The 24,658-nt window shown below is 39.4% G+C and overlaps 1 protein-coding gene across 3 annotated transcripts in view; it reads left to right on the top strand.

Moving 5' to 3' along the window:
- Positions 1 to 24,001, top strand: part of LOC133446048 (dehydrogenase/reductase SDR family member on chromosome X-like) — a 67,539-nt gene extending 43,538 nt beyond the window's left edge. For 2 of the 3 annotated variants that reach the window (XM_061723771.1, XM_061723769.1), the window contains exons 4-7: positions 10,778 to 10,879; positions 11,188 to 11,395; positions 14,955 to 15,162; positions 19,350 to 24,001. In XM_061723771.1, the coding sequence (XP_061579755.1) occupies positions 10,778 to 10,879; positions 11,188 to 11,395; positions 14,955 to 15,162; positions 19,350 to 19,517 (686 nt within the window). In that variant the 3' untranslated portion in view covers positions 19,518 to 24,001. The remainder of the gene's footprint in view (positions 1 to 10,777; positions 10,880 to 11,187; positions 11,396 to 14,954; positions 15,163 to 19,349) is intronic. The other variant, XM_061723770.1, reaches the window with a different exon arrangement.
- The last annotated feature ends 657 nt before the right edge of the window (positions 24,002 to 24,658 follow it).

Genomic DNA, 24,658 nt, shown 5'->3' on the forward strand with positions numbered 1-24,658 from the left:
ATTGCAACACAAATGTGTATTTACCATCTCACCAAGATCAGATTATTAAAGACAAATAGATTCTACAAATTCGGTGTGAAAGTTAAACATACAACTAAGCCAGGCTGTGTATTTAGGCTTTGTGTGAGGCTTAGAGAGTCCAAGTGATGGTTTGTGTTTTTCTCTGCAATTGATTCTTATGAGAGAAGGAAAAAAGCTGAACAGTTAACATTGTTTAAATGATTTCCATACTGAAAAGACGCCTTCTATACACTTGATGCGGCGGAGACAAAGCAGACTTCAGACAGGAGGCTGGCAGAGATTAACTTTATTTAACAGAAGCGCTGCTGTAGCAGGATATCCAAAAACAAAGACAAATGATGCAGAAACAATGCAAGATTTGACATGAAGGAGAAAATTATTAGACAAACAAAAACAACAGGGATCTGGGACTGACCAAGGGGAATCTGATTGTATATATACACCGAGGAAGGCAATGACTCATTTGAAGTCTTTGTTTTGATTTCTTTTGCTGTCCCTTAATCTTGATTTATTTACGTAAAGAGCACATAGGTCTACTCTGGCTTCTTTAAATGTGCTTATGAATAGAATTTGATTTGACTACCGCAAGTGAAGTGAGACAATCCTGGACTGAAACCTGAAGTGCAAAAGGGCAGGAATCAAAAGTCAGCAGAATAAAGGACTTTAACTCTATAAACAAAAGGAAGAAACAGAAACAAGGAAAGAAAAGGAATGAGACAAAATGAGGACCAAATGATAAAAACAGCTCTAAAAGCTGTGATAAAGAAAAGAACAGTTGCGGCTTGTCAATAGGGGGCTGTAGGGCGCCGCCCCCATTAAAATTACAGGGAAAAAAATATATATATAGACACAGTACACATAAATGACGTAATAAAAAGTAATTATCACATCTGTGCACTCATAAAATGTGTCTGACTTAATTTTTTAAGCCTTCCCATCCCATACTGGGTTTATTCAGAGTTGTTTTTTGCGCAGACCGAAATACATAGGTTTCAATGGCGAGGGGCGCCGGCCAAATGAGTGTGTATTGCATGTTCTTAAACTTTTCTTCCATGTGACTTCATGCTGGTCTCTAATTGGTTACTCAAAGACTCTCCTCCGGACGCAGCTCTCTGCGCCCGTGGCCAATCAGCGTGTTTTCTGTCACTCGCGACTGCATCTGTTACTCGCATACAAACGGAGTCACAGCCATAGACATGTATCCGTATCCGCCCCATGGAGCTGCTGCGATACGTCAACGTCGCCGCCATATTGGATGTGGCAAGACTGCGCTGTAAACTAATACAAGTAAATTTACTTATTTTCATAAAGCGCCTTTTTACAAAGAAATGTACGTAAACAATATATATCCCCCCTCACAAAAATAAGAAAAATAGAGAAACATATTTTTTCATCAACAAAACAAATTTAAAATTTTTCAAATAACATATTTGAACCATTTTTCAGCCAATATCTGTCAATATCAATATATAATAACTGAAAAAATCTGAAACATTTTTTAAATTTTAAAATATGTTTATGTAAAATATGCTACATGTATATGTAGTATATGTAGTGATATGTAATAAAAAATAACAAAAATGTATGTTCAAGTAGAGTTTATAGTTGTGTTGTAATCCCCACTCGCCAGTGCGCCCCCCCAAAATTTTTTATCACCAGCCGCCACTGGAAAAGAATCCTCGAAAAAACTTCAGTCCACTACATTAGGTACACCGACTTCAAGTAACAACCCCCAACTCCCCCAAGTCATTCACAAATTTACATGAAACCGAAATACATGTTACAGTCCCCTTAATTTGTAAAGGGATTAGAGGACAGAAATCCCTGACAGTCACAGCAAGTTCACCCAGGAGCAACATAAAACCATTGCAAAAAAGATCCTAGTTTTTGGACCATCACTTTAAAGACGTCTACATGACATTTTCCTTTATCCTTCCCTGGTTACTTGCAGTGATACACTATATGAATTGTGGGTATCAGCTTTGTGAGATTAATTCAAACATCTACAGGAGACACATGCCAGACTTCCTACATCCAGTATGAAGCGACAGGGTCAGTTGTTTCCTCGCTCTGCTGCCTCACCTCTAAAACCACTTGGAACTGTTGGAGCTGGAGCAAAAACAAAAACGTACCCAGTCAAAACACATCAGTGTCAAAATTAGAAAGACTTGCTCTCAAACACCGTTTTAAAGAAAGCAGGGGCACCTTTGAATTAATTATTTGCTCCTGGTCCAAAAACATCCTTATATTTTATTAAAAACCTTATTGCTAGAAAAATGTGTGATTTCTTTTTTCTTTTTCTTTTTTTTTATTATTCTGCTTGCAGATGTTTTCAAATGAAAATCTACAAAAAGGTGCATTTGTTTCAGTTAGCGTCACGCTCCAGTTTATTGTGAAATCTAAAAAAGTTGCCGCTCCAAGAAAGCCTCGAACAATCCTGTAGGAAAATGAAAATGACTTCAGACAGCAACTGGGCACTATTCAGTGAAGTTAGGGCTTTTTTCCCCACACTGAGTATTTGTGTATTTTTGCTTCAGGCTCCACTGTCTGTCCTGTATCTTTAGTCAGGGCCTCTTGAGAGTAACACTTGGTGCCTGAAGCCACCGGCCCAGATTACCAGTGTGAAGCAATGCAACCTTGTGTTTTTGTTTGCCAGGTTAACACATACTATACGTTTTTCTCGCTATAGCTGATCTAGTTGGACACTTACACAAAAAAAAATCTTATTTTTTACTCAAACTCTTGAGATCAGACCTTGTGGCTGTGTGTGCTTGTGCATCTGTGATATTTGTGATTGTGAATATCACAATGTAATATTTATAACTGACTGTTTCTAGTTTCATTTGTGTTGGGATTTATTTTTCTTTTTGTCACGTTATTTATTCAAGTAAGACAGCTTCAGAAAATGAATGTATTGCTGTCTTGACAGGGGTGAGTATAGTCCTATTAACAGAATAGAGCGGAATGAAGGACCCGGCAGGTTCTTCTCGCCCACATCAACTCAACCAAAAAAAAAGAAGAAAAATGTAAATCTGTGGAAGAGCTAACACTGGCATGCATTCCTGGATTTTTATTGTGTTGTTTACCAAGCAGCTAAAATAAATGTATTCATATTTCCTCCTCTGCTTGTCATAAGCAGTGACTTCAAAGGGGGCAGTTCATTTATTGTGTATTTTTACACCTACATTTGGGGGTTGAGAGCACTTCATTCACCTCATACTCAGCTGCATTTAGTTGAAAATCGTAAAAAATAATGAAATCAGGTGAGAATGAAATGCTAAATCAACCCATTCATGCCGGTGTATTTATTGTCACCTTGTAAGCATGGGACTAATTCAAGATCTGGTCTGTTGGCAAGCAGGAGAGAAATTTAATGTGCTTGCTCAGTGATGCATTTTAATATCAGATTTAGGCATAATCCAGCTTAATCATATCGACTGTAGGCACAGTCGGGACACGAGATGCATGTTAAAGCTAGGTGGAAATGAGGATTTATGGTTAGAGAAGCTGGCAGCACTCCCATTATTATTTTTTTTTCTGCCTCAACTGCTCTTTTAATTTCATATTAACAAAGCTACGCTAAATAGAGCAAAAGGAGAATGTGAATTAACATTAAGGCCAGAAACTGAACACGTGTGCATTGATTAATTAAGTATGACCATTAGTTGACTTATTAATTTCCAAGAACCAAAACAAATATCACAAATGACAGATTTCTATGCCAAAAATTGATGACAGAACTTGAATGACATTCTGATGGACACTTCCTTCACATGCTGAAGTCTACCTTGAATAAAGATAAAAGACAAAAAAACGACTGTTAATTTGGTCTCCTTAGAAATTCCAATTACAGTATGAATTTACTTCTAATCGTTTTTTTAGCATGAAACAGTCCATCAGTATAACATTAATCAATATATTTTTGTTTACTGTCTGAACCTTCATGTGTATCCAGACTTCTGAATCCCTTCCCTCTTCTGAGCTGACGGGCCTGCTGGGTGTTTGCAAAAGGTTGAAAAGACATTTTTTTTGCGTGGATGCTGTAGGATAAGAAACCTATTAAGCAATTAGAGGCATGGATAAGTTGATGAAAGTATTTGCCTTTTGGTGAAGCTGGATATCAGACAAATACATATTTTTTTGTGAAATTAAATTAAGACATCTTTTATCTCAAACCTCCACCGAGACTATTAAAGAGCCGTCAACTCCAAAAGGTTGCTGTTTTTCATATTAAAGTGATTTTGTGGTACGAACTAATTAGACTCATAATTAGTGCCCCAAATTTCAGATGAAAATTTCTAACACTTTAATCTGCTTTACTGATGTGGATGGAGAAACAGCACTTTTGTTCCAAAGGAAAAGAAAAGATACAAAAGCTCTGATTTATAAATGACTACCCTCCAACAAAACTATCATTTGCTTCAAAATTGACAATCCATTCAGTCTGCAGCTTTATAGGAAACACTAAATTTCTATTTGCACACTATCACAGATGTTTTACTTTTAATTCTGTTTAAAAATGACCTGAAGGAATTTATTGTTTAGAATAAAACTCAAGATATTGGTGTGCTTTTAATGCCGTCACTGTCAAATGTTTGGGGTTCAAAAAAAGCCTGTTGGCCAACATGTTCTGTAACCTGGTGATACTGTTTTTGGGGCACTTCTTTGAAATATTTGTATTAAAACAGAGATTTATGAAATCCTATCAAATTTTAATTCAGTATGAAAACTCCTGATTAACTCGCTGTATACTGGAGTTCTTTGTTCTGATTTTGAATGAATCTATTAAAAACAGTTAAACCAACACCTTTTTTAAAAAATGTTTTCAAGCATGGCACACACATAGCTTATGCCTAATATTTTGATAAAAAATAATGTCGTTTGTTGTGTGTCATTTCTGTTACAAGAAATGTTAAAGATCTGACACTTTTTATGGCAGTTTCAGTAACACTGGTGTCTCTACCGCCTTATAAGATTGCTTTTTGTTTTTCACACTTTTTAATAGAAGTGGAGTACAAAAGTCATTTTTTGAAGTGGTCTCTCAAATCTAACACTGGCCATCTTGTGGACTGCTATGATGGGAATGTCAACAACTGTCAGTGCCAACAACAGATGAGGAAGCAGGCCAATTTGGAGGCCAACTCCCTACTCTGCCAGGGAGCCTGGTGGGATGGATTTTCTTAAGGTCCTTGGCAACACCCTGCTGGAGCTGTACACCATCTTTGAGGCTGGTGTTGTAGCATCTCCCGAAGCTTTTAATGGGTTTCTCAGACATAGTTGGTATTGGCTTAGTGTTGATGAAAAAACCTTTGGTCCGCCAGCTTATCTTTGGCAATGGAGACTTCCTGATTTGGGTGGCTTGATCTTCATGGTGGGTCATGACATGTTCTCCTATTGTCACCATTGTGGTCAGGCTCATTGTTTTGTCCATGAATGCCCTGATTGGTGTCAACGTGACTCCAGATTTCAACCGCTGAATACTTCAGAGGAGATATTATGCACCCAGCCATGATGCTAATAACTAGGCTCTACCAAGTGGGGAAGAAGTTAAAGGGGACCTATTATGAAAAACACGTTTTTTTTGCTTTAACATATATAAAATGGTCTCCCCTCAGCCTGCCAACTCAGAGAAGGAGGAAAGCAACCAAATTCTGCAGTGTCTGTACAGCCGCCCGGATGAGCCGTCCAGTGCGATGTGGCTTCTACGAGCCGTTCAGATTCTGCGCATTTTCGTTACGTAACCGAAATGCAAACCGCGCCCACAACTATAACACCGTGTAACTGCATGCGAGCGTCCGACTATCGCGTTGCACTGCGTGACATCTGACGCTCTCTGTCCATCTCCTTCCAGCAGCTGCCACTTTATTGAGGTTTTTGTATTGAAATGAGGAGGTATCATAGAGATAACTTCTCATTTCAACTAACTGGATCAGCCGTTCCTCATCCATGACCATTTCCTACAGCGCTTTCAACCGGCTTTCAACGCGAGCGACAGGAAGAAAATAGAAGCAGCCGGGCGTACAACAAATGTTCAGCTCAAAGCGGCGTGCCGCGTCGTGCTGCGCAGCACTGTGTCGCTCCGGCCAGTTAGGACAGTCCAATAGAAAATAAAGCAATGGAATTGATTTTGTCGCTGACGCTCGCTCGCTCGCATCGCATGCAGTTAGGACACGGTGTAAATAACTCCCCCGGCCGGAGCTTCTGCCATTTTTTCGTAGCAGTGTATCGTGTCATTCAGGCAGCCAATCAGCACAGTGCCTCATTATCATAGCCCCGCCCACTCAGAATCCTGCATAGATAAGGAGGTTAGAAACGGTAAAGATAAAGACATAGCTCAGAGGCTGAATTTCTAATTTATTTAGCAAAAACAATCAAAAGCTTGATTTTAAGACATTCAAGGCCTGTTTGAAATAGGGATTAGATGCCATAATAGGTCACATTTAAGTGTGGAGAAGCAAAGCTGCAGTTCCTGGAGGTACGTCTTCACCAAGTTTGTGATAAGCTCGGGTACTTTGAACAAGTTGAAGGTGATCCATAGGAATCTGTGGGCAACTAAACTGGAGGAATTTCTGAGATCGAAGAAGGCCACATATAAACCACTCTTCTCACTTTTGGCCAGCTGGATGTTCCAGATCATGCTGGTGGGCTCCGGACTTTGAATCTTGGAATTCCAGCTTTTTGCACAGTTGTGGCCAGAAGCTTTCGTTCTTTCCAGGAGCTGTTTAAGCTTTGGCCAATGATGCTGAAAACCCCATTGCAAATGAAAATTGGAACCAGATTATTAACAATATCTATTTTGATTCGTAAAAAGTTTGGGACTCAAAGAATTCAAGCTATTGTGAACGCCCAAGAAAGTACAACGAGATACTAAATGTGATTTTCATGGTTTGTGACTATAATTGTTTCTTCTACTAGAGCTGAAAAAAATTAGCAATATAAAAACAGTCTTATAACAATTATCAACCTGTTTTACAAAGGCAGAATTATTAGCTGTTTCATGAAGTAGTTTTGTGTCAAAAAGCTGATTTTATCTTTTATTTTCCCCCTTACATAAGAAAGACATTGAACGTGCATATTTCAGGAGTGGGGATTTCATTTTTTTTCTTTTGGAGTTAAATCTCCCTATTAAGACATCAGACATCAAAGAAAAACAACAACAAAGAAACAATCATACATCAACTCTCAAATGTATTGTCTGATATTATTTTAAAAAACACTACTGAAGAACAAAGCACACAGCTTCGTACACAGTGCTTGTAAAGGACACAGCACACAAGAAATCCACAGGTTGTAGACTGTAAATGTAATACATTCAAAACAGATTTATAAAACTTGATTAAACTTTCAAGTCACATTTCAGTGACTTCTTGTAATGTACAATCCCGTGTACGGCAATGAGGATGCAGGACATCTCTGGTTCTGATTAATGACGTAATCATAGGCAAAACAGGGAGAATGACGGAATATAGCATTTCAAATTATTGTAAATTCAAAGAGCAGCTTAAACATCTATGTTGCAAGGTAAGGCATTTTCTTTTATCTGTTTCAAGTAAAAGAAGGGGAAAAAAACACCAGTTAGGCTTTCTAGGTATGGAACCAATTTCACAGTACTACAAAAAATCATGTTCTCTAACACACACACAAAGGTTCAGACCTGCGTTAATTATGTTCTGCCGAGTGCAATCACATGTAGCCATAGCTTAGCACGTGTGTTCACTCTTGTATTACCTTGGGTACCCAAATGTATCTTGAATAAAAAAATGCCAATCAGAGATTATACAAAACAATGAAAGATCGGCTACAAACATGAATAAGAAATGGGATGACAAGAGAGCTTATTGTGGTTACTTGGTTACTAAGCTGGTGATGTCAGTTTATTTGGTAGTCTCTGAATCCATCCCAGAATGGTTTTTATGTTGAGACTAGGAAGAAAATATAATCACAAGTGTGCCAGGCCACCTTTTTAAACCGATCCTGGAATGTGTTCAGACCTTGTATTAGAGTTGGCTGCTTGTGATTGGAGTTCCTAGGACACATTTTAGTGCAAGGTCTAAATGTTGACAAAGACGTTTCTCCGGCTTTCAGGCTAATAATAATACGCATGCAGACACGCTTTGGGTTACTGTTACATATACTGGTCAAATGGAACTACACACTGAAGAAAATGTTTGTTCCTGGCCATTCAGATGCTCGGACTTGCTCCATCTGCGTATCCCAACCCCGACCCCCCCACACGCACACTCTCACACAGGCGGACAGATCAGGTGGTGAGTGACACAGCATGGCGATAAGGCCGCTATCAGACCTTCATCAGGGACAGTTGCACTTTCATCTATCACAGCAGCCTTTTTTATCTGTCCCATCAACTCTCCGTTCCTCCCTCTCAGTCCTCTTCCTGTCTTTGTCCATTATGTTTGACCCTCTTTCAGACTTACTGGAGTTACAGCCAGACGCAATATATTCTTGTCTTGCTTTTTCAAAGTCGTTACATTGTTGAAATATAGTGTTGGGCCTGTTTTGTTTCTTGGCAGAAGCACTTATACCAAAAATAAATAAAGAGAAAGATTGACCAATACTAAAAGAGCCATTCAGACCCCGTCCACACGTAGCCGGGTATTTTTAAAACCGAATATTTCCCCCCCCTCCGTTTATAAAATTATTTGTATCCACATTAAATCGTTTTAAAAAAAAAACCCTTCCACACATAACCGAAGATCTGATTTTTCGACCACATTCATAAGCATTCTAAACCTGTAGATCATCTGCGGCTCCTGGGGAAGCTGCGCCTCCGCGGCGCAGCTTCCCCGGCAGGCGCGTCTCTCGGTAAAGAGCCCAAGTCCCCCCCGTGTCCCGCCACGGAGCTGCCGCGTTATCGACGAAGCCCTACGCCTTACCCTACGCCGTAGGGTACGGCGTACGGTGCGCGTCGCCGTGTACCCTACGGCGTAGGCTCTGCGTCGGTGTAACGCAGTAAACGGTGGTCAAGAGCAGAGACCATTTATTTAATAAATAGCTTGGAGAACAGATGGTGGATCATCTGTAGTTCTGTAGTAAACAAAGGTTGCACGTCAGAACAGATTTGTTGTTGTTTTGGCGCATAATGTGACGTTCGAAAACGCAAAACTCCGGTTGTCTCTGTCTACACGCATCTACATAAACAGAGTTTTCAAAAATCTTCACTTTGCCCGGAGTTTTTTTAAACATTCGTTTATTTGCGTTTTCATGTGGATGACAGGTCCAAACGTAGGAAAATATCTTTGGTTTAGCACAGGGGTCACCAATCCTGGTCCTCGAGGGCCGGTGTCCTGCATGTTTTAGATGTTTCCCTGCTTTAACACACCTGATTCTAATTAATCATCGTCATCAGCTTGTCATCCAGGGCTGCACAGTTCTGTTAATGACACAGTCACTTGTATCATGGTGCAATGAAGCAGGGAAACATCTAAAACCTGCAGGGACACCGGCCCTTGAGGACCAGGATTGGTGACCCCTGGTTTAGCAGATACCCGGCTACGTGTGGACGGGAATCTAACTCCTTTTTTATTTTTTTAGCGGGCTCATGTCTGACTGCCTGCAGTACGTACTGTATTTTGAAGGGTTGGTTTGGATTAAATCCTATTATATGATGCTGCTATTAAATACCCCAAACCAAGTAAGTAATCTCAAGGTTTTATGCAGCTTAAGGCAAACTTGTCAAACCGAGCCATCTTGTAGTTCTTCACTTCACATTCTCAGTTTCATCAAAGAATATTAAAAATTGGGTCTTAGTTCCTGTTATGGAAACTGTCAGTGTTTCCAAATCCAGGTCCTCAGGACCCACAACCCTGCATTTCTTAGATATTTTCCAGCTCCAACACATCTGGCTCAAAGGGATGGCTCATTACCAGACTTGTACAGACCTTGATGACAGGCTAATGTGGTGATCCAATGATCTGAGTCAGATTTATTGAAGCAGGAAAACATCTAAATCATGCAGGGCAGTGGGTCCCAAGGACCAGGATTAGGAAACTCTGCCCTACATATTACTGAACAGTGGACTGTGTGATTTTTTTTTTTTAAAACCCCACATTTTCTGTCAGTGGCCTTTTATCTATCTTGTGACATTTTTAACAATTTATAGATTTTACAAATTACTATCCGATTTCTGAGTCACACTGGTCAAGCTGAAAATGTACCAACTTTGATCTCCAGTAGAGCATGGGGTGCATCCCTAATCATTGGGAAATACATTATAATTCAAGTATACATTCTTCAACACTAATGCCTGTGGAATAAATGGCATTATGTGGGCATCTGCAAATTATTTGAAATCTGTCAGGAAACAAGTAATGTGTTCTGGGCTCGAGAGAACGAGGAACTCATGCTTTCACTTTGTCTAAATATGTACTTTTTTCTTTATATTGGTACCTAAATGACAGAAAATACTGCACATGATGTGTTTCTTCTACCATAAGAATACATATGCACACAAGATATCTGTACAGCATCAGTTACAAACTGCCATTAAAGCAATTTCGCTTAGGGACAATATTGTACCAACCCCGGCAGCTGGTTCATCTTCGATAGATCTGATACTGCGTACTGAAGCAATAGAGGCTTGGTGCTGAGTGTTGTGGTGGCAGAGCCCATCAAGCCTGCTGTAATAGATGATTAATGCACTCTTTGATGTTTTACTGGCAAAACTGCCAGAAGGAATAATCCATTTACAATGAATTTGACTTGTGTGCCACTATGTGTGTGTTTCTGTCCATCTTAGTGGAGTTCAGGAAATTGGACCTAGCTTCTCTGCAGTCTGTCCGTCAGTTTGCTGAGAGCTTCAAGAAGGACGGCCTCCCACTGGATATTTTGGTTAATAATGGTCAGTAAGGAATATATGATCTTCTGAAAATGTATAGCTTGAGTTCCTATTGTTTTGTAAAGAGGTTTTGTATGTACTAGTGGAAGTTTTGCTGTGAGGTAACAGTGTTGGTAATAAGGACGTTATTAGCTAAAGGATTTAAAGCAGCAAACGTAAGCATTTAGTATTTCCAGGAAACCCCAAAACAAATACTAATTTGCCCACGAAAGTCTTGGTTTCTAATCTCTCTTAATGATGTTTGTAAGGTATTTCTTTCATGTTTCTTATATGTGCTAATGTACTCTGTGTCTGTGTGTGTGTGTGTTAAGCCGGTGTAATGCTCGTTCCTGAAGGACGTACCCATGATGGATTCGAACAGCACTTTGGAGTGAACTATCTGGGCCACTTCCTGTTGACCTGGTTACTCCTGGATACACTGAAGGATTCTGGGAAGTCTGGTTGCCGCTCCTGTGTGGTCAGCGTTTCATCATCAGCCCACTGCATCGGGGAGATCAGACTAAATGACCTAAATAGTTGGTACGTGCACCTTTCTAAAAATAATCAACCAATAAAAAAAATATTTATGATTCACAAAAATGCAAACTCCATTGTTTCTTTTATTTTTTGTTGGGACACAAATGAGCAGAACATGAATACTTTTTTGTCCTGCTGTGACACTTGAAAGTCATGTGCTGTGACACATGACCGAGGCACTTTTATTATGGGCTTTTGGTGGGCTCTGGGCAAGAGCCAATCAGAATTTGACACCTTCTGATTTGATTTGACCAGATCAGAACCAGCCCAGATCAGACCTGTCTATTAAACAAGCTTATAATTAACCGTGTGAAAGAAAATAAAGTTGACCAGTACTGACCAAGTAATAAATCTCAGGAATAAAGCATTCACAGATTCTAAACAAAGTAATAATGAACTTAAATCCACGTTTTCAATGATAAGTGGTTTCATAGATAACTGTTAAATACAATGAACAAAGATCAGTTGCCATTAAAACTTTGGCATACTGAATTTAAGTGAAGTCACAAACTTTGATCAACTTAACAAAGAAGTTGTTCTTTTTTCAGCAGAATGTGTCTCCACCAAAAGGAATGTGGCAAAAGTTTATGACTGTATCTTTACAGCCTTATATGGCTGGGTTGCCATGGCAACACTCGTTCTGACTTTTAGGGACTCCTGCAATTGTCATAAATCCTTTTTCTTGGTTCCATACATCCTTTGTTTAGCAGACGGTGAGGGTCACAGGCTGGTACTGAATTCTGAACACCCGGATGTTATAATTATGATCAAAATAATAAAGAATAAGCGTCATGTGAAGGTTCCAGGCCCCAGGTTCACTACACCATGTAGGACATGGAGGAGCCAGGTTCTGCTAACAAAATGGACTTGAGTCATCAATTATGATCAGAACAGCTGGATCGTGCTTTGGTCTGCAGGGACCTGTGCTCCAGTGGTTCAGGTCCTATTTCCATTTTGATGTTGAAGTCGATCCATTTTAATGACCTCTCTTCTACCTCGGCCCTTTTGACTTCTGGTGTGCCTCAGGGATCCATTTGGGGCCCTGTCTTATTTCCATTATACATGCTGCCACCAGGGTCAGTAATTTCCCACCATAATGTATCCTGTCATCTGTATGCAGATGATCTGCAAATGTATCTGCCAATTGAGCCTAGTTCATCAAGCGCCTTTGAATCCATACACAGATGAGTAGATGACATTAAACTCTGGCTATTTCAAAACGTCCTCTTTTTAAATGAGAATAAAACTGAATGCATTGTATTTTCTCCATCCAATCCCTCCAGTCACACAGTATCTTTATTTGTCCGAGGTCTTGATACCCTTGTCCCTCACTTTAACCATGTAGTCAGAAATCTGGATGTATCTTTTGACAACACTTTCAAATTTGATGAACAGATTTAGCCGTGGTGACCTTGACAAAGCCATTCAAGCTTTCATTAGTTCCTGGCTTGATTATTGTAATACTCTTTATTTCTGTATCAATATAACTTCACTGCATCATTTACAACTTGTTCTGCTGCTCGCCTGCTGACAAGAACCCGGAAACACGACCACACCACTCCTGTCCTGTTTTCTTTACACTGGCTCCCGGTTGAATTTAGAATCCATTGTAAATTCCTGTTTTTTTGCTTTTAGTGCTATAAATGGCCTTGTGCCATCTCTATGCAATGTTTTAAGTTTTCTTCAACCCAACAGAACTTTGCATTCAACTGGCCAGTACTCCTTAGAGGTTCGGTTTACAAGGGTGAAAAGATGGGTGATTTCTCTTTTACAGTAGCTGGTCCCAAACTCTGGAATACGGTCTCCTCTGAGTTACACAATGCCATTTGAATGTAAACCAAAAGGATAGCGGCATAATAATCTAACACAGTAATCAAGCATGATAATGGTGACAATGTGGGCTTATTTTACCCCAACAGGACTCGGCCTGTGTTGAAAAAATCGATTTCCCAATTCTAAATCGATTTTTTTATTTTATTTTTTTTTATTTATTTATGTATTATTTTTTTTCATCATTACATTAAAACTTTTGGTTATTTTTTTGTTTATCTCCTAAAAAGTAATTTTTTGTTGGACACGAGAATAACTGGTGCCATGTTTTTGCCATTAAATATGTTTAAAGGTATGAAAACATTAAAGTTTTCAGTTATAATTGCATAAATTGTCTATATTTCATTACTTTATATACTGTCTTGGGCTTACATTTGCAAAAAATGCTAAAAACCAAATTCTCAAAAATTAAAAACCAAAATAGACCGAAAATGGAACAAATAAAAACGGAATGTGGGAAAAAATAAAACCGATTTCATCCGTCTCTGTTTGCCCTGGATCTGTTTGATAATTCTGACCCACGATGTTTCTGAAAGCAGTTATATCAGCATTCTGGGAGGTGATTGGTCCTTACAGCAGCATTAGCTGCAATACTTGCTGTTGAATCTCAATATAATACTAGTAGTAATATTTTGCATAACTACAGTCATATAATTCATGCAACAGCTCAAAAAACAGTTATTTAATAACACTAACCCAAATAAATATCGGAATCGAATCGGAACGAATCAAATCTTGATAATCGATTCTGAATCTTAAGAATTGGAATCAAATCGATTCTTGACATTTGAATCGATCCCCAGCCCTAAACAGGACACTGGGAACTTGATCTCATTAGATCAACCATAGCGGTGCATTTATGGTATGGATGCCTGCAAACCCCGATGAAGCAACACTGTTGAGAAGAGAGGATCAAAATGGCTCCACAGCTATGTGAAAGACTGATAATGTCATACAGGATTATTAGAGGTCTTTATTGTCGCTGAACAAGTTGAGTGAAATTTGTATTGCAGCTCTCGTGTGCAAAGAAAAGGAAGAAAAAGAACAGCAGCAACAATGCAATAAAATACTAAAATAGAATATTATATTCTGAAATGGAATTAAAATAAACCTGTGAATGCTCTTGTGTGGCTTTGAGGGGGAGGGATGTATGTGTATTGCTGTCGGGAGGGACGTGTCAGGAGGTGTGTGTGTGTTTGTGTGTGTCTGAGGGGTGGTGAGGGGTGGTGAGGTGTGTGAGGTGTGTGAGGTGTGTGAGGTGGGCTGCAGGGGGTGAAGGGTCTGACAGCTCTGGGGAAAAAGCTGTCCCTCAGCCTGTTTGTTGTAGTCCGTATGTTAATCCGTATGTTAGGAAACAGTTACTTTAGGCTATTTCTGCTTCAGGTGGTCCTACAAGATTTAAATCATGTGGTGTAATTACTTTTTTCACACACAGCTTCTGCATTTTGGTTTGTTTTTTGTTAAAGCAGCACAGAGGAGCTTTTGACATTTTTAGAACTTTGGGTGGAGGTTAAATTGCTCAAACGTGAAAAGCTAGCTATATTTAAAAAAAAAAAAAAGTGAGGTTGGGTTGATATGATGTTAAGACCTTGTAAGGAAATTGTGTCCTGATCCATAAACCTGAGAATCTGACTTTTTTTTGTCAAACATTATTTTGAATGAAGCAAACAAAGCTAATCTGTTCATCTTAACCTCCAAGTCTAACAAGCATGACTTTTTTCTCTTTCTTCAGCCAGCACTATTCAGCTCATGCTGCTTATTGTCAGAGTAAGCTGGCCCAGCTGCTGTTCAGCTCCCAACTCCACCAGGAGATGCAGCAAGGAGGTTTCCTGGTGAGTTCACGTGCAGTGGATCCTGGGATGGTGGATACTGCTCTCTACTGCCATCTATGGGCACCTCTCCGCTTGGCACAAAGGGTCATTGCTCGTCTCCTTTTTAGGGTAAGACATTGCTCACTCTGGTCAAATCAGATTTATTCTGTTGGGGGACACGGCAAAGGAAACCTGATCTAAACTGCTGAAATAGAGTCTATATCAAACTATACTTCATATCTATTCTTAAAAACTCTCTTATGATCAACAATTATTATTATGTTTTTCAATAACTTGTTTAAAATGTAAAGAAATCCCATGTTAAAAGTGTCCACTCAAACTCAGATGAACTGACATTTGTATAAGGTTATTATATTTGTACTAAATTGTTTAGTGCTGTGTTCTAACTACATTTCACTAATGCTTAATTTTAATTAAATTACTCTCTTGTGACTGGAATAGGTTAAGGACACCAAAACTGTAAGATTTAATACCTTTAAATGTTTTATTCAATCCTAAAACTGCACTTTGTTCAGCTTTGACCTTGTCCGGTTATTTTTAATTAAAGTCTGCATATTAAGCTTTCATTGACTTTCAAAGGTTCAAAGTTAAATTAAATTACATGTAAAATACCCAATTTTCATCCAATCTAGTTGTCATTTTAAGAGATGCATGATTGATTGCCAGTTAGTATAAGTTTTAAATTAGCAGGCATAAAACACACAGTGGCAAACACAGTGCCAATGCAGCACGGGGGGGAAAAGAAGAATCAGTTCAGTTCAATTCAATTTTATTTATATAGCGTATATTACAAAACAAATGTCTCCAGGCACTTTTCAGAGACCGAGAACATGACCGCTGTTTAAATATTAAAGAAACGATGGAAAGTAAACAACTCACCCAACAGGAGAAAAACCTTTAAGGCAAACATTGGCGAGGAAAAGCTCCCCCTCGTCCTTGAGCAGGAACTGGATCATAAGGGGGGGGCAATGTTACATGAGATAAGATATTACGATTTAGGGTGCATGATCTAACATACTTTGATTACACGTTTTTGAGTCTCGATTAGAGTGTTACTTTTGTGGTGCTTGATCAATCTGAAAAAAGATCAAAATTGAATAATATAGTACCTTGAAATTTGGTGTTCACTTTGGTGTTTCCTACAGAAAGAGAATTGATTTGTGTTTTTGAGAAGTGTGGCTACTAATACAGATTGTACATCACCTCGCATGCATTTTACTTCCTCATATGTGTAGTATGTTGGATGCACAAGAAAAATAAAATGTAAACCCGTACTGAGAAGGACAGAGATTCTGCATTAGTTAGTGAAAGAAAAAACACAGTTAGAAAACATGGACTTAGATACATCCACATCCCTAAAATTAGGAGTGAAGTGAGGCTGTTATCTTTGTGTTACATCTTAAAGACTTACCTTGAAAGGGTTACAACAGGCCCACGTTAATATCCCTGAGACTTGTGAACCTGTTTTATTCCAAAACGGCTCCTTATTTTTTTACTCATTTACCAACAAACCTAATCTTTGGAATGCTTCAGGCCCACAAGCACAAACACATAATCACTTTAACCCCAAAATGTAACCATTAACACATCCACACAGACATGCCTCCTTAACAAATCCTCACCTGCTGTAATATTCATGTTTGGATTGGATTAGAAGATGAGAAACATGAAACACCAGAGAGGCTTTTCTATTAAAAAATAAATGCATATAAGAAAAAGTGAAAGAACAAATAGGGAAGAAGAAATAAATATTTAAGTGGCCATTTCATGCTTGTTCACATTTTCTGACTCACCTACTGCTTTACTAAAAGGAATCACCTTAGATATGAGAGGCTCAAAAGATGAAGAAACGGCGTTAAGAACGCTTGTTTTTTGAGCATTTTTTTTTTCCTATCATTTTTTTTTAATGACATCATTGAGGGCAGGATTTCCTTGTATGGTCATATTTTCCTGGCAGTACAAACGCACAACAAGAGTCATTTTAAAGGGAGAAACATACTCATGTTTACCATCCCTTTGCATGCTGGTACTGTTTACGTAACATCTGCTTATGTTTCCAAAACATCTCCAAAGAAATCTGCTTTTAGTTTGGAGGGAAAATTGGCCAACCGTGAGCTAGTGGGTGCAGTTTGTTTTTCCAGGCCAGCAACAGAGTGTATGTTTTATTTGTGACACTTCATAAAAGCACCATCATAAGAACAAGACCTTGTATATCACTAGATTTAAAAAGAAGATCCATTGCGAGAGGGCCATGAGTCTGGACTTAAATTGGTAAATAAAATGCCTTTGTAGCGTTGGCAGCCGGTGAGTGTGTGTGCAAACATTGTGGGTAGTTACTGCGTCTCATCTCTCTATCCTATGTCTCGTGCTCGCAAAAAAAAAAAAAGTTTCACTGCCTCTCAGGCAACAAAAAAAAAGAAGTTTGGCTACCTTTCCTTGGAAGAGAGCTGGGACAGGCTCCAGCAGACCCCCGTGACCATGAATAGGAGTAGGAGAGTATAGATAATGGATGGATGGAAACACCTGGCTGTAATCTATTGTCGTTACAGTTTGTCATGCTGTCCAGTTTGATATTCTGAATCCGTTTCTGGCTCAGAGAGAAATGGAAGGATTTGAGGTGTCGAAGTCATTTGCAGGAAATGTTGAAACGTGTGTCTCACCAGCAACAGGATTCAGACCATTCATGAGCCATTACCTCTGCCCATTTAATTGAATTAACTCAGGTGAAATGAGTAATACTTTATTAGTTTTCAAAGGGAAAATATGTAAGTAAAAACTCAAGTTAAATTGAAACAAATTTGAGATGAGAAACTCTGTGGATGGTTAAAATCCACAGAGATCTTCACAACTGTTGTGTCTTTTACATGCACTGATGGGGTCACATGCAGCAGCTAACACAGGTGAACTCTCTCAGTAGACACATGGATGGAAAATTACATCCAGCAGTTCAACATCTGGGGTGCAGAGGCGCTCCTTCACATGTCCAGATTTACAGCATCTGTTGTCTGTCCACCTGCACATCAGTGCTCCAAGCTCACCCAACCCTCCCCCAGGGGATCTAACACTCCACATGATTGAAAAAATGCTCAAAACCTTTCCCTTTGGCTCTCTATTCTCTTTTTTTTTTAACTCATCTGCATTTGAAAATTTCCTCCCGATTATTAACTGGTCTTTCGAAAATGAATCTGCTGCTTTCTGTTGTCAGCATCCAGTTTCAGTTTGGAAAAAATATATATTTTTTTTAAATCATAGTTTCAACAGAAAAAAGTTTCAAAAAATCTCAAAAATACATGAGGAAAAAATACAATTTGACAAAAAATTTTGCAATAGGCTGCCCCCTTGAGCGGCACCAATATAGAAAGTATCAATCAGCAAGCCTCCAGAAATTTGACCAATCAGAAAACACTTGGGACAAATCTGCTTGCTTTCCTGAAGATCCACTCTTTGTGATTCTCAGTCTCTTTCTTTTGGCACTTATGGCAGACTTTTGACATATTTATGCGTTTGATGGGAGATAAGCTACTACAACTTAAAATTAAAGGGTTTAAAATTATATGGGCTCTTTAAACCATCATTCATATTTCTTAACTAAAAATAAAAAACAATCGTCCTATATTAACTTCCAAAACAAGGTACAGTTAATATTTAAGGGTTTATGACTCAGAAATAACAGAGCAATAGGTGACTTATGCTAAACAAACTGCCACAGTAAGAATAATTGTTCCTTTCTTCATAAAAAGTATTCAAGAGAATCCTTTAATCAGCGCTGCAGCCCCTCCAGCTGCACACGGAGCAACACACCACAGCCAGCAAAATGAGTAATAGAGAGCTACTTAAGCTTGCCAGCATTTTACAGACACGTCTGACCTGCCAGGAAAAACAACTATAACTCATTCATGTGAACAACAGAAATTCATGTTTTAAAATACAGTGAAGCAGCATGGAGAGTTCCACACAAGCGAGCTGTTGATGCTCACAGGGCGTGATCTGCTCTTCGCTCAACAACCTGCTTCTGGTCTCACAGCCGACACTGAGATCATTGTTAAACCCCAACAACACCAGCGCTCTCACATATGCATACATGCACGCAGGCATTCACATACAGGCGCTCAGCCCCAGTCCACTTTCCATTGATGTTAACATAGAGCGACATCAGTGCCTTGCATTAAGACACAAAAATAGTATCCGCATCATTTCTTTTTCTTTGTAGTGATAGTTTGTCTTTGATTCCCTTTGATGTTTGTGTTCTTTTGATATGAAATAACGTTTTTTTTAAATGTGTGTGTTTGCCCCAGACACCTGCAGAGGGCGCTGCCACTGTGCTATCAGCAGTCCTGGATGGGAGCTGTGAAGGAGGCTACTGGGCCAGCGGGCGCAGGGAGGTGACGACCCCAACGACCTCTGACCTCCAGCTTCAGCCAAGCTTATGGGAAGTCAGCATGCAGCTGTTGGGCCTGCAGTAACAGGGGGACTGTACGATGACCATCAGAACTAAACTAAACCTATCTGAAAGCGTCATGAGAAGACACCAACATTGAGCCTATCAGCCACCCTTTTCTCCTCCCTCTTTTTTTTCCCATTCACACCTCATGTCCAGGTGTTGGTAGCGCTGCATCTTGGCAGTGACCACAGCTGGAGTGTGATGGGTTGTTTGAGGAGTGAAGACCTCTTTTCAGAGAGGAGCTACAGAGGATGGAAGACATTTTTTTACTTTTCCCACAGTGAAAAAGCAAACATGCAGCGTTCACAATAAGCAGATGCCCTTCAGTAAGTAAGTTGGTGTCGTTCAACTGACTCCCTGATCATGTCCAGTCGTTGAATGGGGTCCATATCCAAACACAGCCCTGACCCGTCCATAATTTGACTGGCTATTCCTCATCATAAACAGTAAATTCAGTCTTTTTCCAGGAAAAGTGAAAATTCTATAGAAACAGATAAAAGTGCTTTTGAACAATAGCTTAACTTTGGTTGAATACTTAAAGTATCCAAATAGTGCAGTGATAAACCCTGACATATGCGTTCAAACATTACGATGTTATGTGACTCAAACTATCTTCCTGCTGCAAGCGAGGGGGTTCTGAATTTAATGTTTTCAGTGGTGGGTTGTGAACCACTCTTGTTAACTGATGGTTGTAATTTGATAGGATAAAAAATGTGAATTCTACAATATTCAAGATGCCAGTTGTCCACAATCTGGTCCTCTTTGTTCACCACTCTGCAACAGAAGCTCTTGCTTTGGAGTAAAAAGGATCTGGGAAGACACTGAAAAAGGAATTGATCCCACATAAAAGAGGGATTGAATTTGTGATAATTCTCCCTCGTTTTGAGAGTGCTGAGATGCTCGGTTGTGTGGGAGGAATTATGCTGAGATCCCAGGATTTCCCAGTACTTCTAGTGGCTTATATCTGCGCGCAAACAAAACAGGAGGATGAGGAAAAGTCCTCCACTTCATTCTGTCACTGTTTTTCTTTGTATTCTGTGTTAATTCCTTTTGCTATGTCTATGATAAGTGATTTATGCACATAAGTAAATAATTTATTCATATTACAGCCCCAATTCATGCTGATGGGTATCAAAATAATGGGCCGGAGAGAAAGTGGGGAAAGGCACCTTATTTTTTTTTTTCCAAGCATTTAAACTGTGATTGGTTCCTCATTGCTGCTGCTAATGCTCCTTCTACTTGGCATTGCTCCCAGTGCATTGTGGGACTGAGATTTCCCAGTGGTGAGAATCAAACTCCATCAGTTGAGCTGACAAACACGCCCACTTGGAAGCGGTACATGCAGACAAAGACTTGTCCAAACAAGCACACAGCAAACAAACATGTCTGTCTCCATTCAGGGATATACTCATATGTGTGTACAAATACAAGCTGCGCCATAACACCATCGCCACTGTGATTACTGCGTTTTGGCTGTGAGGATAAAATATCCCTCTCGAATTGACAAGTTTAAGCTAAATTTGCTTACCACAAGTCATTACGTGCTTATGGTCATCTGAAAACTGCCACTGAGCGTCCAGCCTTTTTACTTATCCGCTGTATGTGAAGCAATAGTATCACTGTGGTAGCTAATTTAGTCCAAGTGTGAAGGTGTACAAAGCAAGAATTATACCAGCCTCTAGTTATCCATTTATCAGGAATTTTAAATCTCTCTGCATAGATGCAGAACGTGTTTAAAGAACATATTCTTAGTTTATATTGTTTTGAATGGATCAATTCAAAGTTCATTCACACATTCAGCAGGGCCTGTGTCATGTTAGTCATGCAATTGATAAAAACTCCTACAGACCAGACTAAATCTGCTCCTCCTGTATCAAACATGTCAGACAAAAGACATTTTGAAATGTAAGAGGGGGGGGCATTCACAAGCCGAGGCTTCAGCCCTGTCCCTTTGGTCGTGACCTAAGTACATGCTTGGTGGTGACCAATACAGTTTTTTTCATTCATTCATTCACTCCTCCCTAAATGAGATGACAAACACAAAGAGACTAAAGATAAAGCTGCATCCTGCCTCTTCACTCTAAAGACCACTGAAGGAGGTTGGAGGAGCTGGTTGTTTGTCTGCTATGTGATGTGGGTACCAGTAGCAGATCCCCTCATCACTGGTGCCTGTTAAATAAAATTGGCATCTAAGAACAGATAGTGCTCCATTGAACAATCAACCAACACATACTGGACAGCAGGAAAACCTAGAAACCCCAAATCCCCAACTTGTAAAGATGATAATGCACAAGAGGACTTAATGGACAGAGGAAGTCAGATTCCCCAACAGCTCATGACAGTTCCTGTTGTGGATATTACAAATGTTAATGATAAAACATTGTGGCTATTATGTCAGGATTCATTTGTTCTGATTTACAGAGGCATCCATACTTGCTGTGTTAGTGCAGTGTCTGCTGTCGCTCCTTTGGGACTTTCGAATGTGTGTACACGTGCCTAGCGGGATCAGATCAAAGGCAAGATTCTTAAATCATGCCTTATATTTGTTACAACATCATGGACTTTAATATCACAACAGTTTAAAATAAAAGTCATAATAATTTATTCATGCAGATGGATATGAATTTGTATATTTTTTCCTTAATTGATGGCAAAGGGCTCGACAAGAAGCCTGGAGAAAAGAAAATGTCAAGCACATGGTAGATTTTAGGGGAAACCCCTGATGTTTGGGCCAAACCCTAACCACGTTCTTCATTCCTAAACCTAACCAGGTCGTTTAGTTGCCCAAAACCAAACCAATCAACAAGTAAAAGTGTGAATGAGAGCTGATGAGAGCCGGGCTGATGACAATCCATGCGTTGCAACTCTTCTACCACAGCCTAAAACTGCAGATTTCATCCATGTTTCATTAAGAAAAGGTCCTTTTGAGAGAGTTTCACCATTGTAGAATTATGTCTTTGATCTGCGAGCACATGCTTGAATCTTGACTCTGCTTTCACGTCATCCAAATCTGGAGAAAACCTTTGTTTGTTGAGGAAGAGTGGGAAAAAATTCAGACAGATTCCTTCTTTTATATATATATGAGCTTATTTTACAATAACTTATCGAGTTGCAATCACTTAATTACTGTTGTGTTGATGTGAGCTCATGTTCCAGGTGAGAGCTTGATCATTACTTTCACTCTGATATGATTCTAATGCACCAGAATTTAGAAATAAATGTCACTGCTTCTAGTTATTGAATTTGAAAACATCACCCAGCGAGTTTGTGGATTCTTTTGTCCTAGATATTTAGTATATGTGTGGGAAGTGACTCTCAAATGCCAGCAATATTTCTCAGTTTGTGACTGAGTTTTCTTTTCTTTTTTTTTGCCTTCTCAGAGTTGTCACAGTACTTGGAAACACGTCTCTGTACTCGTCCATCGTCCCTGTGCGTCCTTGTTCGAGCTTCTCTAAAGCGCTGACTTAATGACGAACTCTTAAACCTGTTCCCTCCGAAACAAAGCGTTTGGTTTGACAGAAATAAAAACACCAGCTTTACTTACTCAGCAGCGCTCGCATTAAGGGCGCAAAGCTTCAACGTGTGCTACATCCCGTCAAAAAGAGCTATCGTGTTTTTCTTAGTTCAGCTGCTGTTTAAGCCTGAGAGGGACATCGCACGCCGCCTCCATCCGAACACGAGGGTTTCCAAAGAGCATGTTCTCGCGTTGACTTGCAGACGTGGACTCAGATGGAACATTACAGCAAACCTTCTGAATCTGAATTGCAAATATTTAAAAAACGCTGGAAAAAAAAAGAGCTAAAACAGCTCAAGTAACTGTCTGTGATATTATCTGTCTGTGATTTAATAGTGTACGATCATTTCAGAGCGTGGGAGGAGATGGAAAACGCTCGTATAGCCATTCCTCTGACTGACCTGGGATTCCATTTATATTAAATGTCCGAGTCCCACGTTGTGCAAAATCCCAAATGTGTGTATATATATATGTAGGTAAATATGAATAAATAAGAGCTGATATTAAGATCTATGTTTAAAGGGGTAACTAACATGCGTGCATCTCACAACACTTGTTCCTTTAATGATGTTCCTGCATCTGTTCCCTTGTGACGACTCAGTTCATTGAGACCCCTGAGAATTTCAGGAATGTGTAAAATATTTTACTTTTCTTCATTATTTTATTGTTGTTGATACACATTGTTTTTTGTTGTGCCAAAGGAAGAAAAAAACTAAACAAAAAACAACTCCCTCATGTGTGTAACTGTGACCTTTTTAATGTAAAAATGGAGTCGTAGAAACTGTGAACCTGTCTTGTCCCGTGCATTGCCGTGAGATTTCTTTCTCTTGTAAGACTGATGGGACCGGGCGTGAGGAATGTGTGCGCGTGAGAGTGACTGTGCGTGTTCAGATAAGGTAATTGATGTCGAGGATTTCTGTCAATGGTTGTTAACATTCCAGCTGCAGCACCACCTTTTCTATTATCCAAAGCCTCTCAATAAACATATCATTGTGCCATTTGCTCTTTCTTGTCTTTTTTACACGGTGCAAGTGAGAATCTCTGTCTGATTATGAACAGAACAAGAGAACTCATTCATTTTTCAACCAAAGATATAATTAATCATACAACTGTTTGAACTTATGTTTCCTCTGTGGGGCAACAAGGTGAGAACTGGATTTGTGTACCGTATTTTCCGCACCATAAGGCGCACTTAAAATCCTTAATTTTTCTCAAAAATCAGGAGTGCGCCTTATAATCAGGTGCATCTTTTATATGAATGTTGTGCTTACTGACCTCAAACCAACTTTATGTGCTACAATGCGCTCAAAAATATATCAAAATGTTTTAGTGCGGCTTTGGTAGCGATGAAGCCGCTCCGGTTGATTGATGGTTGGAACGTTCAGCTGACATTAAAATACAGGTTGCAACGTCGGACGTTAGATAACTATCCAACTTCTAGTCAATGTTACCTTACTATAATTAGACGTCAAGCCAACGTCGGGTTTTTAGTGTAACCCAATTTTCAAATCTGTGTCATCATCCAATCATAATCAAATGTTGGAATACAACGTTGTTCCAACTTCAAACTAACTTCAGGTGTCCGTTATCGCTGGCAACCATGAACCAATCAGAGAACAGGACGTAGTACGGCGCTTACCTCCTCTTTT

Source organism: Cololabis saira, chromosome 6, assembly GCF_033807715.1.
Source record: "Cololabis saira isolate AMF1-May2022 chromosome 6, fColSai1.1, whole genome shotgun sequence".
Classification (NCBI taxonomy): Eukaryota; Metazoa; Chordata; class Actinopteri; order Beloniformes; family Belonidae; genus Cololabis; species Cololabis saira.